Source organism: Acartia tonsa, chromosome 15 (genome assembly GCF_053477335.1).
Source record: "Acartia tonsa isolate MP-2025a chromosome 15, ASM5347733v1, whole genome shotgun sequence".
Classification (NCBI taxonomy): Eukaryota; Metazoa; Arthropoda; class Copepoda; order Calanoida; family Acartiidae; genus Acartia; species Acartia tonsa.
In genome coordinates, this window is record NC_137274.1 from 19511489 (window position 1) to 19526457 (window position 14969).

The following is a 14969-nucleotide window of genomic DNA, read 5'->3' on the forward strand; positions in this document are numbered from 1 at the left end:
TTTGTTGAAAAACTTTTTGATACGGAATAATGTTTATGGACATACTTATGTATATTTTAAGGACTTGTTTATAGAAATTCTTCGCTTATAATATTTTACTTTGTTGTCCTAGGAATAAGTATATAAAAAATCAGAACAATCGGATAATTAGATTACATAAAAAAAGGGGTTATAAATGTAAAAAAAATCAACATGTTTAAAATGGACGTACGGACATTCTGGTAATGATTATAGAGTTGCTACGCTTTCTAAATCGTACCTAACTACCACAGGAATCACCATGCAAAGTTTGAAATCGATAGGACAATTCTAACATGCCTAAATTAATTTAAAAAGCTATCTGTCTCAGACGTACGGACGGACGGACCGATCCTAATTATGGAAAAGCTTCGCTTTTAAAAGGCAACGAAGAAAATAACATACCTACTATTTTAAAAAAATAAAACGTAACTTGTCAATGTGTTTGCATGTAAAGATCCCCAGAACTACCAGGAACCATCTCTCCTAATAATACATCTAATCATTCATTTGAGAGGTAAAATATGCATCTTTCTATTTATCTATCTATATAACTATTTATTCATATATTTATTATTCAACTTTCTATTCATCTATCTTTTCATTTATTTATTCTTCTATCTATTTATCTATTCATTCATCTATCTATAAATCTATTCATCTTTCTATCCCTCAATCTATTTATCTATCTATTCATCTATCTATTTATCTATTTTTCTATCTATCTATATATCTACCTATTCATCAATCTCTTCACATATCTATTCATCTACCTATTCATCTATCTATTCATTCTTTTATCCATTTACCTATTCATCTATTAATTCATCTATCTATTCATCTATAATTATCAATCTACTCATCTATCTATTCATATATCTATTTATCTATCTATACATATATCTATCCATCTATCTATTCATCTACCAATTCATTTATCTATTCATCTATCTATTTATCTATCTATTCATCTATCTATCCATCTATCTATATATATAACCATCAATCTATCCACCCATCTTTTTCTTCATTTATCCATTCATCTATCCATCCATCTATCCACCCATCTATTTCTCCAACTATTTATCCATCTATCCATTCTTCTATCCATCCATCTATCTATCCATCTACCCATCCATCTAGCAATTAATATACCTATCCATCTAACCATCTACCCATCCATATATATATAGCTATTTATTTATTATATGTGTAATCTATTTAGGCCTGGATCAGGATTAGAGAATGTAATGCAAGTTGACCCCCACTCTACTATTAGGAAACATATTTTATGTCTTATAATTACTAGAAATACTAGAAGCATAGCCTTTAGAGACCTCTAGGGGCACTTTAGAGTAAAAGAGGGAGGGTCAACCCTCTACTTTAAATTTTAGTTTTAAAAAGAAATTTCTTTAAGGGGACGGTTATTTTTATCCAAGGGTGATTTCTCAAGAGAAGGAGAATACCCTCCCCCAAAGGAGTTATAAAACTTTTCCTTACTTATAAAAATCTACATTGTAATGGAGAACTATATCAGTCCAGCAGTTAACAACATCCTAGTGCACCTAATTGATGGAAAATTTATACTTTTTTATACTGAAATATATTGAGAATAAGTGTAATTTTGCTTCATGATATCACCTTTTATTATTATTATTAGGTATTTTATTGGTTTTCAATCAGTTTAGAAACATAAAATCACAAAAACATAATAATAAAATATAAAATTGAAAATTATTTACAAATACTACTGTTTTGCCCCAGGACCAATCTCGAGATATTAAGCAAGAGTCAAACTGGGGCTATGATTTTAAACCACTACTTGCTGTTCGATCAGATATAAACAACCAGATTGATTTCAAATTTCTATATTCCAAGAGGATGAAAACTGTACAACTAAAACAAAAAAGAACCCATTAAATTACATACATGTACGAGAATCAGATAAAGCGAAAAATCATATCATAATACTCAATAGAATAGAATAAAAAAACACCAATAAATGCACAGATTAAATACTTGGTTTTTTCATAATAAACAAAGAATATTTGCCATTTACTATTCTTAATTGATCCGATCAAGGCCCTATACACATCACACTTGAATAATCATTACCTGGGTATATCTAATGCAAGCAGAACAGGCTTAAAGTAGGGTTTTTCCGCGTTCAAATGCACTTTCCAAGGCACAACACGTCCATTTCACACATTCTCCGTTAGAAACAAAGGAATGAGCGCGATGGAGATTAAATAATGCGTATCATGCTGCGCTCGTCAAACATCGGAGGGGAAAGAAGGTTGTCGTCTTTACTACATTGGGATAAAATTATAATTTTTCATTAATACAAGGGTCTCTAATTATCCAGATTATCTCTTTTAATTTAACTTCATGATCTCTTTAATATGTTGAATAATGATTAGGAGACAATCTGTTATTATTGAGGGACTTTCACTAGAGGCTGATGATTTAAAGGTAAAGTTTTACTAGGATAAGAATAAGACAATGGCCAATAAATTGTTGTCTATCCACAATGATGATAAGCAAAATTACACCTTCTATATAAAACAATCAGCTTAATTTACAAATATAATGTACCAATGTAATTCTCAGTCTAATTTTGAATTAAAAACAGGTCTATCTAAAGTGTCTTATCTTTTTTAATATTAATGGACCATAGGTGTGCAAAAATTCTTTAAATGCAAATGTGCGGCTTGTGTTAATTGTAGAAAATTGTTATACATACTGTTAGAATTGTCATAAACTCAAGTTTTTTGAAATATAAAGACCATTCTTGTGCTACGTATAGTGTAGGAGCTACGTGGTAAAATGTTCCAACTTACTTAAAACTTCTCATCCTTTTTCACATCATTCGATCAACGTAGCTCCTAAACTACAATCATGACTTTAAACAGGTTTTAAGGCATAATTTGGGGAAAACCATGAACTATTTTTTCTAGTATAAAATGTGTAATAATATGTTGTATAAAATATCTAAAAGATTGATATATTTACTTGTTTTTTTACCTTATTTAGGCATTTACTATATTTCAGTAACTAGTAACTAGCGGCTACGCCCCTAGAGGCCTCTAGGGGCACTTGAGGAGGGGAGAGTCGAATTTGATCACCCAATTTCTTATTTGTAATTTTATAAAAAAAAAATTTGGGTGGGGGATTTTTCATTTTTTGGGGGGGGTTGGGGGTGTCCCACTCCCCAAGAAAATAGTTATAAACCTTCCCGGGACCTATGAGAAGCTACCCTGTTAGGAAGAACCCGATCGGTTCAGCGGTTAGCGAAATCCTTTGGTAAAAACAAACACACAGACACAAAGACATCCTGTTACTTTAGTATAAGGGTATATGATCATACTATACATTTATCAGATATACATTTTTAGCGCAAAGTTCAGAAGTTGGAGGATGAATTATCTTCTGTTCCCGTGGTCAATGAAATTCAAAATAAGTTGCATCAGGTAAAACATTAGTCAATTGTCCCCACCCTTCCTACCTTGATAAATATAATTAACAGTCTTTTGTCCCCTCCCTTCCTACCTGGATAAATATAATTAACAGTCTTTTGTCCCCTCCCTTCCTACCTTGATAAATATAATTAACAGTCTTTTGTCCCCTCCCTTCCTACCTGGATAAATATAATTAACAGTCTTTTGTCCCCTCCCTTCCTACCTTGATAAATATAATTAACAGTCTTTTGTCCCCTCCCTTCCTACCTGGATAAATATAATTAACAGTCTTTTGTCCCCTCCCTTCCTACCTGGATAAATATAATTAACAGTCTTTTGTCCCCTCCCTTCCTACCTGGATAAATATAATTAACAGTCTTTTGTCCCCTCCCTTCCTACCTGGATAAATATAATTAACAGTCTTTTGTCCCCTCCCTTCCTACCTTGATAAATATAATTAACAGTCTATTGTCCCCTCCCTTCCTACCTTGATAAATATAATTAACAGTCTTTTGTCCCCTCCCTTCCTACCTGGATAAATATAATTAACAGTCTTTTGTCCCCTCCCTTCCTACCTGGATAAATATAATTAACAGTCTTTTGTCCCCTCCCTTCCTACCTGGATAAATATAATTAACAGTCTTTTGTCCCCTCCCTTCCTACCTGGATAAATATAATTAACAGTCTTTTGTCCCCTCCCTTCCTACCTTGATAAATATAATTAACAGTCTTTTGTCCCCTCCCTTCCTACCTGGATAAATATAATTAACAGTCTTTTGTCCCCTCCCTTCCTACCTGGATAAATATAATTAACAGTCTTTTGTCCCCTCCCTTCCTACCTGGATAAATATAATTAACAGTCTATTGTCCCCTCCCTTCCTACCTTGATAAATATAATTAACAGTCTTTTGTCCCCTCCCTTCCTACCTGGATAAATATAATTAACAGTCTTTTGTCCCCTCCCTTCCTACCTGGATAAATATAATTAACAGTCTTTTGTCCCCTCCCTTCCTACCTGGATAAATATAATTAACAGTCTTTTGTCCCCTCCCTTCCTACCTGGATAAATAAAATAAGCAGTCTTTTTTCCCTCCCTTCCTACCTGGATAAATAAAATTAACAGTCTTTTGTCCCCTCCCTTCCTACCTGGATAAATATAATTAACAGTCTATTGTCCCCTCCCTTCCTACCTGGATAAATATAATTAACAGTCTATTGTCCCCTCCCTTCCTACCTGGATAAATATAATTAACAGTCTATTGTCACCTCCCTTCCTATCTGGATAAATAAAATTTTACTGTCAATTCCATTTTTTTTTTGTTGAAGGCACGGGCTAAAAAAACTGATTTTAATAATATGATTGTACATTTTAATATTTGTAGAAAACTGGATATAATACAATGCTATACATAATTTTTTCAGTATGGCTGAGAACCGGTTCTAATCCACCAGTAATAATCGGTTTCAAAGCCATACTGTAAATAATTTTAATTTAGATGGAGCCGAAACCAATTAATATCTGGTAGATTAGAACCGGTTCTCATCCATACAAAAAAAACTATGTCTATCATTGTATTATATCCATTTTTCTACGAATATAAAATGAATATTCATAATAGTAAAACCAGTTTTTTAGGCTGTTCCTTCGGCATCTCAGGGCTAAAAAACTGGTTTTAATCTTATAACTGTACATTTTATATCCGTGGAAATCTGTTTATAATATGATGCGAAAAATAACTATTAATTTAGATGGAGTCGAAACTAGAGGAGACAGAAACATTTGCTTATCAGGTACAAATATACATCCTTGGAGAACTCCAGAGAGAGAGGGGGGACATTATCAGGTACAAATAGACATCCTTGGAGAACTCCAGAGAGAGAGAGAGAGAGAGGGTACAAATAGACATCCTTGGAGAACTCCAGAGAGAGAGAGGACATTGGGCTGTTTATTACACTGGTCCCCAATGTTTTATAATAACATTTTCTTATTTGTTGCTTGATAACTTTGGAGAACTTTAGTGAATTTTGATTGGTTGATTTACAAAAGGAATAATTTTGTGCTTCATCAATGGGGATGTACATCAATTTATCGACCATTGTCTTATCACTTTAGATTCCTGGGTACAAATAGACATCCTTGGAGCACCCCAAATTTTAAAATAATCTCATACACAGGGATCTAAAGGGATAAGACAATAAACGTTAAATTGATGTACATCCTCAATAATGACACACAAAATTACCCTTTATGTAAATTACAATTATTAGTTGAAACTCCTGGACACTCAACTTAATGAACCAACCAATCAAAATGCATTAAAATTCCTTAAAGTTATTAAGCCAACTTATAGGAAAACGTTTTTATAAAACTTTAAGGACTAGTGTAATAATGTCCCCTCCCTCCCTGACAAAAGACATCCTTGGGGCAATGGCCGATAAATTGATGATCATCCCCAATAATGATACACAAAAATACCCATTATGTAGCAATTAAAATTATTAGTTGAAAAGTTGAGATACTACTAGATACTCCTATCATTATATAATTATCAGTAAAAAATTTATCAATTATTTTTACTTTTTCTTTTTATATATAAAATAAACAATTGGGTTATCAAATTCAACTCCCCCCCCCACTCCTCAAGTGCCCCTAGAGGCTTCTAGGGAGCGTAGCCGCTAGTTGTTAATTGTGGGTTGTTGAAGAAAAGAGAGATAGGAAATAGATAGATAGATAAATGGATAGATAGATAGATGCATAGGCGTCCAAGGGGGGGGGGGGTAATGGGCCATTTGGCACCCCCAAACGATTGATTGGTAATTACCCCCCCCCCCCAATCAAATTTTACCCCCAGGGTAAAAATTTTGGGGGGGGTAAAAAAAAATTTCGGCGCGCTTCGCGCGCCATTTTACCCCCCACAAACACGAATTACCCCCCCCCTAAAATTTTTTAACCCCCCCCAAAAAAAAAGCTTGGACGCCCCTGGATAGATGGATATATAGATGGATAGATAGATGGATAGATTGATAGATAGATGGATAGATAGATGGATGGATAGATAGATAGATGGATAGATAGATAGATATATGTTATTGTATATATTAATTGTAGGTCGTGGAAGAAAATGTGACACTAAAAAGCGAGATAGAGGCTCTGGAAAGTGAAATTTCTGAAGTCCAGGATACTTTTAGGAGAGTAATATTACCTTTAGTAACTTTTGTCTGTTTGTCTGTCTGACAGTCTTTCAGTCTGTCTGTGTGTATGTATGTCTGTCTGTCTGTGTGTCTTTCTGTCTCTGCTTTTTTGTCTATATGTCTTTCTACATGTATTTTTGTCTGTCTGTCCTTCTGTCTGTTTGTCTGTCTGTAAGTCTGTCTATTTGTCAGTCTGTCTATCTGTCTTTCTGTCTCTGCTTTTTTGCCTATATGTCTTTATACACGTATATTTGTCTGTATGTCCTTCTGTCTGTTGGTCTGTCTGTCTGTCTATATGTCTGTCTTTCTGTCTGTCTATCTCTGCCTTGTTTTGTCTATATGTCTTTCTACCTGTATGTTTGTCTGTCTGTCCTTCTGTCTGTTTGTCTGTCTGTCTGTCTATATGTCTGTCTTTCTGTCTGTCTGTCTCTGCCTTGTTTTGTCTATATGTCTTTCTACCTGTATGTTTGTCTGTCTGTCCTTCTGTCTGTTTGTCTGTCTATATGTCTGTCTGTCTGTCTGTTTGTCTGTCTGTCTGTCTGTTTGTCTGTCTGTCTGTCTGTCTGTCTGTCTGTCTCTGCTTTTTTGTCTATATGTCTTTTTACCTGTATGTTTGTCTGTCTGTCCTTCTGTCTATCTATCTGTCTCTATGTCTGTCTATATATCTGCACGTCTGTCTGTCTTACTATCCTGGACCTTCACTTAATGCTGTCATCCTTATTTTATTTGCGACAACTTTCTGCTAAAGGAAATATTTTTTTCACAGAGAAAATGATGCTAAAGAATTTAAAAGAGTGAAATGGGAGTTAGGTAAGTACATTATTTCGAAACCTATCAATATCCGTTGGATAAGAACCGGTTCTAAGCATGCTATCCGCATAATATCCGCAGAAATCTGTCTATAATACATAACATCTTAATTTTTCAATACCCAACACTTATATGAAAACCTTTTTCAGTATGGCTTCGAAACCGATTAATATCCACTGGATTAGAACCGGTTCTAAGCCACACTATAAAAATCATGTGTAGCATTGTGTTCCACGAATATTAAAATAAAATCATAAAAATACCTGTTTTAAGGGCCTTCGGTCCCTCAGGGCTCACAAAACTGGTTATAATCTTTTGATTTTTCATTATTATATCAGCCGAAAGCTGTCTATAATACGATGCGATAATTTACTATTAAAAGCAAAACTTTTCTATATTTAGAATCGGTATGTAAATGTTTGACCGTTCGTAACGAAAGTCTTTCATAATTAATCTAGACATGTTTGACTTTGTATTATGATTACTTTTGGTATAATTAAGAGCTTGAAGCAACCCAATAATCATTATTAAAATGTACAATATACATATGTCCATTTTAAACATTATTAAAGTAAGTATGTCAATTGTAAACATTAATTTTTTTGACAACTTCTTTTACATTATATAATTAACCTATTCACTTGAATTTGGGAATAGTAATTCCTAGGACTGATAGACACAATATTAAATGCAATATTCAACAAGGATGACAACATCCATAAAAGCGAAGCTCTGAAAAAATAGGACAAACGAACATTAACACTTGTAGAGTGTCAGAACTGAAAAAAGCAGAATAATAAATGTTTAAGTCTAAATAAAATCTTAAGTAAATTTGTAATGTAACTGTAATTATACAGGCTACTTACATTTTTAGGACTTGATTACAGAAATGCTTCGCTTATAACATTATACCTTGTTGTAATATGAATCAGTATTGGTTAAAACTTTTTTTTAATTATCCTTTTCAACTGACTTTTGGAATACTGATTCCTAGGACAACTATATTATAAGCGAAGCACCTATATAATCAAATCCCAAAAATTAAAGATTGTCCTTTTACTGTATCCTGTATTTATGCAATTTTGCAACAAATTTACTTAAAATTTTGTCTAAACTTATAAATTGAATTCTACTTATTCATTTATGACACTATTAATAAGAGTAATTGTTCGTTTGTTCTTCCTTCTGATTTTAGAGCTTCGCCTTTATGGATGTTGTCATTAATGTTTTTAAAAGCGAAGCTTTTCTATAATCAGGGTAGGTCCGTCCGTCCGAGATGGATAGCTTTTTTATTAATTTAGGCATGTTAAAATTGTCCTATGTATTTAAAACTTTGCATGGTGATTCCTGTAGTAGTAAGGTACGAATTAGAAAGCGTAGCAACTCTATAATCATTACCAGAATGCCCGTACGTTCATTTTAAACATTTTGATTTTTTACTTTTTAACGACAAATTTTTATGTGATCTAATTATCCGATTTTTGGTATTCTGATTCCTGGGATAACAAGTACATTATTATAATGCAAAGCAACTCTATAATAATAAGTTCTAAAAATGTAAGTATGTCCATAAACATTATCCTGTATCAAGAAGTTTTTCAACAAAATAACTCACAATTTTGCTTTGACTCTTATTCATTTATATTCTGATTATCCAGTTCTGAACTATACAAGTGTTAATGCCCTTTTTCTTATTTTTTTACTTGCTTTTTTTAATGCCCTAGCGTTTCATAGCTTCGCTTTTATGGATGTTGTCATTCTTGTTTTTTTTTTAATAGAAAACTTGGCTAAATCTTGTCGAAATTTGCAGCTCAAGTTGGGAAAGACTCAGTCTAAAGCAAATAGACTAAGGTGAGGAAATAGATAGATGGATAGATAGATAAATAAATATATAGATAGATAGATAGATAAATATATAAATAGATGGATGGATGGATGAGTGGATAAATAAGTAACTAGCTAGTTAGATTGTCAGTGAGATTGATAGGTAGATTGATGAATAGTTAGATAAATGGATAGATGGATTGATAGATGGATCTATATATGGATGGATAGATGAATGGGTAGATTGATTGATATATGGATTAATAGATGGATGGATAGATAGATGGATGGATAGATAGATGGATGGATAGATGTATCTATATATGGATGGATAGATGAATGGATAGATGGATCTATATATGGATGGATAGATGGATCTATATATGGATGGATAGATGTATCTATATATGGATGGATCTATAAATGGATGGATAGATGGATCTATATATGGATGGATAGATAGATGGATGGATAGATGGATGGATAGATGGATGGATAGAAGGATGGATAGATAGAAGGATGGATAGATAGAAGGATGGATAGATGAATAAATAGATGGATCGATAGATTGGTCAATAAATTGATCGATATATGGATTGATAAAAGGATGGATAGATGAATAGATAAACAAACAAACAGAAAAAATATAATATCCATTCTTTGTTTTATTATTATAGGGCCGAAAAAGAGGCACTTGAGGCTATCAATAGATTGATTGATAAATTGATTAATAGATTGATCGATAGATTGTTCAATAGATTGATTGATAGATTGATCGATAGATTGATCAATAGATTGATTGATAGATTGATCGATAGATTGATTGATAGATTGATCGATGTATTGATAGAAGGATGGATAGATGAATAAATAGATGGATCGATAGATTGGTCAATAAATTGATCGATATATATATGGATTGATAAAAGAATGGATAGATGAATAAATAAACAAACAAAGAGAAAAAATATAATATCCATTCTTTGTTTTATTATTATAGGGCAGAAAAAGAGGCACTTGAGGCTAAGAAGAGAGAGGAAAGGTTTCTGTGGAAGAAAACAGCTGTCCTGGCAGCTGCCATCATAGCTGGGTTGCACATCCTTTCAGGTAAAAAAGTTTTCCAGTGTCGCTTTGAAACCAATTAATATCCGCTGGATTAGAACCGGTTATCAGCCATACTGAAAAATCATTCATAGCATTGTATTAAAGACAATTTTCCAGGAATATTAAAATAAAATCATAGAAATAATACTAGTTTTGTACGAGCGTGCCTTCAGCCCCCTCCAAGCTACCAAAACTGGTTTTAATATTATTGCTTTTCATTTTAATATCCGCAGAAAGCTGTCTGTAATACAATGCTGCAGCTATAATGGCAGCTCATTCTTTCAGGTCAAAATTTTTCACATAGAGAGAGAGGGAACAATGGACTGCTTAATACACTAGTCCCCAAAGTTTTATAATAAAACCTAACCTAAATTAACCTAACTTACCTAAAATGACCTTTTAAAAGCTAGTGGGAAAATACGACGAATCCCGCAACTTCGTGTCCTTCACATGACCCGAATTTTTTTTTTAAAGATTTGCACTTATGGCTTTTAAACTAAATATTTTATTTTTGCTTTCAGGGAAAATGAAATAGAAGATAAAATCTGCACAATCAACATTTTTGAAACCAAAAATTTTGATCAAAGAATAGTTATTTATCGCAATATATTACAGCTTTCCGCAGATATAAAAATGTACAATTATAAGATTAAAACCATTTATTAGCCCCGAGATACATAAGGCAAGGGCCAAAAAAAACCTGGTTTTAATCTTATGATTGTACATTTGTGTATACGTAGAAAAACAGTTATAATATGATGCTATACATAGTTTTTCAGTATGGCTGAGAACCAGTTCTAATCCACTGGGTATCAATTGGTTTCTAAGCGATACTGAAAGAATTTTCTTACAAATTTCAATGGCCGCTAAACCAATAAGTTTTGGCTACCCAATGAAACAGCATAAGGTACCTCCAAAAAATTACGTAATACTATAAAATGACCAATGATTGGCCAGTATACATTTTAATTGACCAATGGTAAAATTTATATTGACCTCTTATTGGTCATTTTATGGTATGACGTCATTTTTGTGACAGCACTTTACGCTCCTACCAAATAGAAATAAATTATTGTAGTTATTATTTAGTATGTCCTTAAATTATCGAGATATTGATATTAGGGTTGGGCCAGATACTTTTTTGGCCGGATACCGGATATCCGGCATTAAAAATCTGCCGGCCAAGTATCTGATCAATGTTCGATATCATGCAAATTATTGGATAACCGGCCAGACCGGATATCCGGCCCAACCCTAATTGATATTATGTCGGCCACAACACCTTTTCATAAAACATTTAGGGAGGGAGGAGACATTGAACAGAAAATTATACTAGTACCCAAAATTTTATAAACCTTTACTATTATTCGTTGTTTTCAAAACTTTGGATTCCTTTATTAGAATTTTTTCACCAATAATTTTGCCCTATAGAGGAGTTGTTTGTTATAATTGTGGGTGTACATCATTCTAATTTTAATTGTCTTATCCCTTAAGATCCCTGCATAATCATATAGTTGACATAAATAATTATAAGCATACATATCAATCAGTGATCTAAAGGGATAAGACAATGGCCGATAAATTGATGTACATCCTTAATAATGATACACAAAATTACACCTTCTAAAGAATACAATTTGTGGTTGAAACGTTTGGACACTCAACTAAATAAAATAACCAATCAAAATTAGATAAAAGTCCCCGAAGTTGTTAATGTAAAAAGTAATAATTCATTATTATATAACTTTGGGGACTAGTGTAATAAACAGCCCATTGTCCCCTCCCTCCCCGGGGTTAGGAAAATAGTAGATTTATTAATAGTATTGGTTTAGTTTGAAAACATTTATATTATAATTCATTCTCTCCATAGAAGGAGGGGGCTGCTTTACACTTGTCCCCAAAGTTTTATATTAACCTTTTCTTATTCGTTGGGGACTTTATTGAATTCTAATTGGTTGGTTCATTAATATGAGTGTCCCAAACGTTTCAACCGCTAATTGTAATCTATTGAAGGGTAATTTTGTGTGTTATTATTGGGGTTGTAAATCAATTTATCCGCCATTGTCTTATCCCTTTAGATCTCTTTAATTTGAACTAGTTTTTAGTCGTGAATATTGTTTAATTTTAATTGTTTCAAATAAAGTTTAAATCATAATTGTAAACAAAAATATTTTCATAACCAAGCTTTTGTATACTTATGGTCTGTCTGTACGTCCGTCTATCCGTAACGGATAGCTGATTTCGTTAATCTAGGCATGATAGAATAGAATCAATTCTCTATAATCTTTACCAGAAGGTCCTTATGCCCATTTTAATTTTTTTTTTTTACATTTTAGAAATGAAAATATTATGTATGACAATTAATTTTTTTTTCAAGTAGACAGCTTTCCATGGATATTTAAGTTAAAAATTATTAAATTAAATACAGTTTTGTTATCCCTAAGGGGCCAAAGGCCTGGTCTTACAATACTGGTATTTTTATTTTAAGATTTGTGGAAAAATTGTAATACAATTCTATACATGATTTTTCTGTATGGCTAAGAACCGCTTCTAATCCAGCGGATATTAATTTGGTTCGAAGCAATGCTGGAAAAAAATTAACAAGCAATCTGAGTCTGACAAAACAAGTTAAATTGATAAATTTCTTTTTGATAGACGTTACTTATACAGAGGGGTGTCCGTAAAATGTTACAAATTCTTGTCTGTGTATCTGTGTGTCTGTGTGTCCCGAAGGATCTCGCTAACCGCTGAACTGATCGGGTCATCCTTAACAGGGTAGCTTCTCATAGGTCCCGGGAAGGTTTATAACTATTTTCTTGGGGGGTGGGACACCCCCAACCCCCCTGAAAAAATGAAAAATACCCCCTTCCTTAAAAAAAATTATGCCCCCCCCAAATTTTTTTTTACTTTTTCTTTTAAAATCTAAAATAAGAAATTGGGTTATTAAATTTGACTCTCTCCTCCTTAAGTGCCCCTAGAGGCGTAGCCGCTAGTAGTAAATAATCCAGTTATATATTTATTTCTTGTCCATTAAGATATCGCAAGCTGCTCAACCTACTGAATTATCTATTTTAGGGAACCATCATAGTAGAGATATGAGAGTTTCCATAAAAGCATCATTAAATCGTACGGTCCATTTCTGAGATCTTTAGCTTTAAACAAAAAAAACATCAAGTTTTATATTTAAAGCAAGCATATAACATTTTATATAAATGAAAAATATAATGGTTATTTAGCACATCGTATTATAGACAGCTTTCTGCGGATATTAAAATGAAAAAATTTTAAAGTTAAACTAGTTTTGTCAGACCCAAGGGACCAATGGCCCGGGCTAACAAAACTTGACTTAATCTTAACATGTATAATTCAATATTCGTTGAAAATTGTCTGTATTTCTATGCAATAAATGGTTTTTACCCTAATACTAAGAACCGGCTCTAATCCACCGGATATTAATAGGTTTCAAAGCCCAATATAAATATCCATTATTTTATACTCCTTATTCCAATTATTCAAGACGACATTCAAGAATTGAAACATTTTCGCGGCCACTGGTCACCTGACTGTGGCGGACAAAAACTATGTAATCTAAATTTCCCGCATTTTTGCAGGTAAATTGATTAAAAATAATTCAGTTTCTCATACATAAAATTTCAGTACGTACATAAAACATCAAAATAATTGATATAATGCTTTTTTCTCTCCTTATTTATATAGGATGTCAAAAATTTGTAAGCATTTTTTATAGGGACAAATTGCAAAAAGAAAATTTGGTACTAATTTTGGGTTATCATAAAATAAACAAAATCGATTTTCATATTCATCTATAAATAAATAGAAAGATAAAGAAAATCGAAGTGATAGGGACCGGTTAGAAAAAATAGCCTAAAGCTATCAGAATACTTTAATCCAAAAATGAAATAACCTAAAACTACCACAGGACCTATTGGAAGATTCCCTAAAAGTGAGAACTTATAAATCAGTTCAGTAGTTATCAAAATCACGCTAAAATAGTTAAATACCTTTGATCCCAGGACCTATGAGAAGCTAATCTGTAAAAGAGAACCATATCGGTTCAGTGGTTAGCGAGAGATCCTTCGGTACACACAGAGATCCTGTTACTTTATTTGAAGATCGAATATTTATTTTAAACTTTAACTTGATTACTGTAAACAGCTAGATTCCTATAAAGATTAGGTACAATGATATAAACAATGCATCAAGTCTAAATGAAGGATCCTGTATTTGGCTGTTTGTATAATGAATTGTTTCTGTTGATTTGCTATCCTATTATATAAAGTAAAAGTAGTAAGCTTTTTTTGTCAATAGCAAAGGATCTCGCTATAGTACCGCTGAACTAATATGGTTCTCCTTTAGAGTGAAGGTTCTTATAGGTCCCAGGGTGGTTTTAGGCTGTTTTATTTTTTTTTAAAAGTCGTTGTAGGTTTTAAGCTATTTTTCTGTGCTTACATATTCATTCTAATATCCTTGATACTAGGAACGCAGCCACCAGTATAAGCTTAAACAGATTGAGGGAATTAAAATCTTCTCGTAGGTCCCAAT

General features: G+C 32.7%; 1 protein-coding gene across 6 annotated transcripts in view; it reads left to right on the top strand.

The window, feature by feature from the left end:
• The window catches only part of LOC145307199 (uncharacterized), a 184246-nt gene extending 171672 nt beyond the window's left edge, over positions 1-12574 (top strand). For all 6 annotated transcript variants that reach the window (XM_080149571.1, XM_080149572.1, XM_080149576.1 and 3 more), the window contains 10 exons: positions 474-535; positions 1244-1292; positions 2434-2490; positions 3414-3488; positions 5226-5267; positions 6586-6663; positions 7433-7478; positions 9257-9329; positions 10303-10409; positions 10928-12574. In XM_080149571.1, the coding sequence (XP_080005697.1) occupies positions 474-535; positions 1244-1292; positions 2434-2490; positions 3414-3488; positions 5226-5267; positions 6586-6663; positions 7433-7478; positions 9257-9329; positions 10303-10409; positions 10928-10941 (603 nt within the window). In that variant the 3' untranslated portion in view covers positions 10942-12574. The remainder of the gene's footprint in view (positions 1-473; positions 536-1243; positions 1293-2433; positions 2491-3413; positions 3489-5225; positions 5268-6585; positions 6664-7432; positions 7479-9256; positions 9330-10302; positions 10410-10927) is intronic.
• The last annotated feature ends 2395 nt before the right edge of the window (positions 12575-14969 follow it).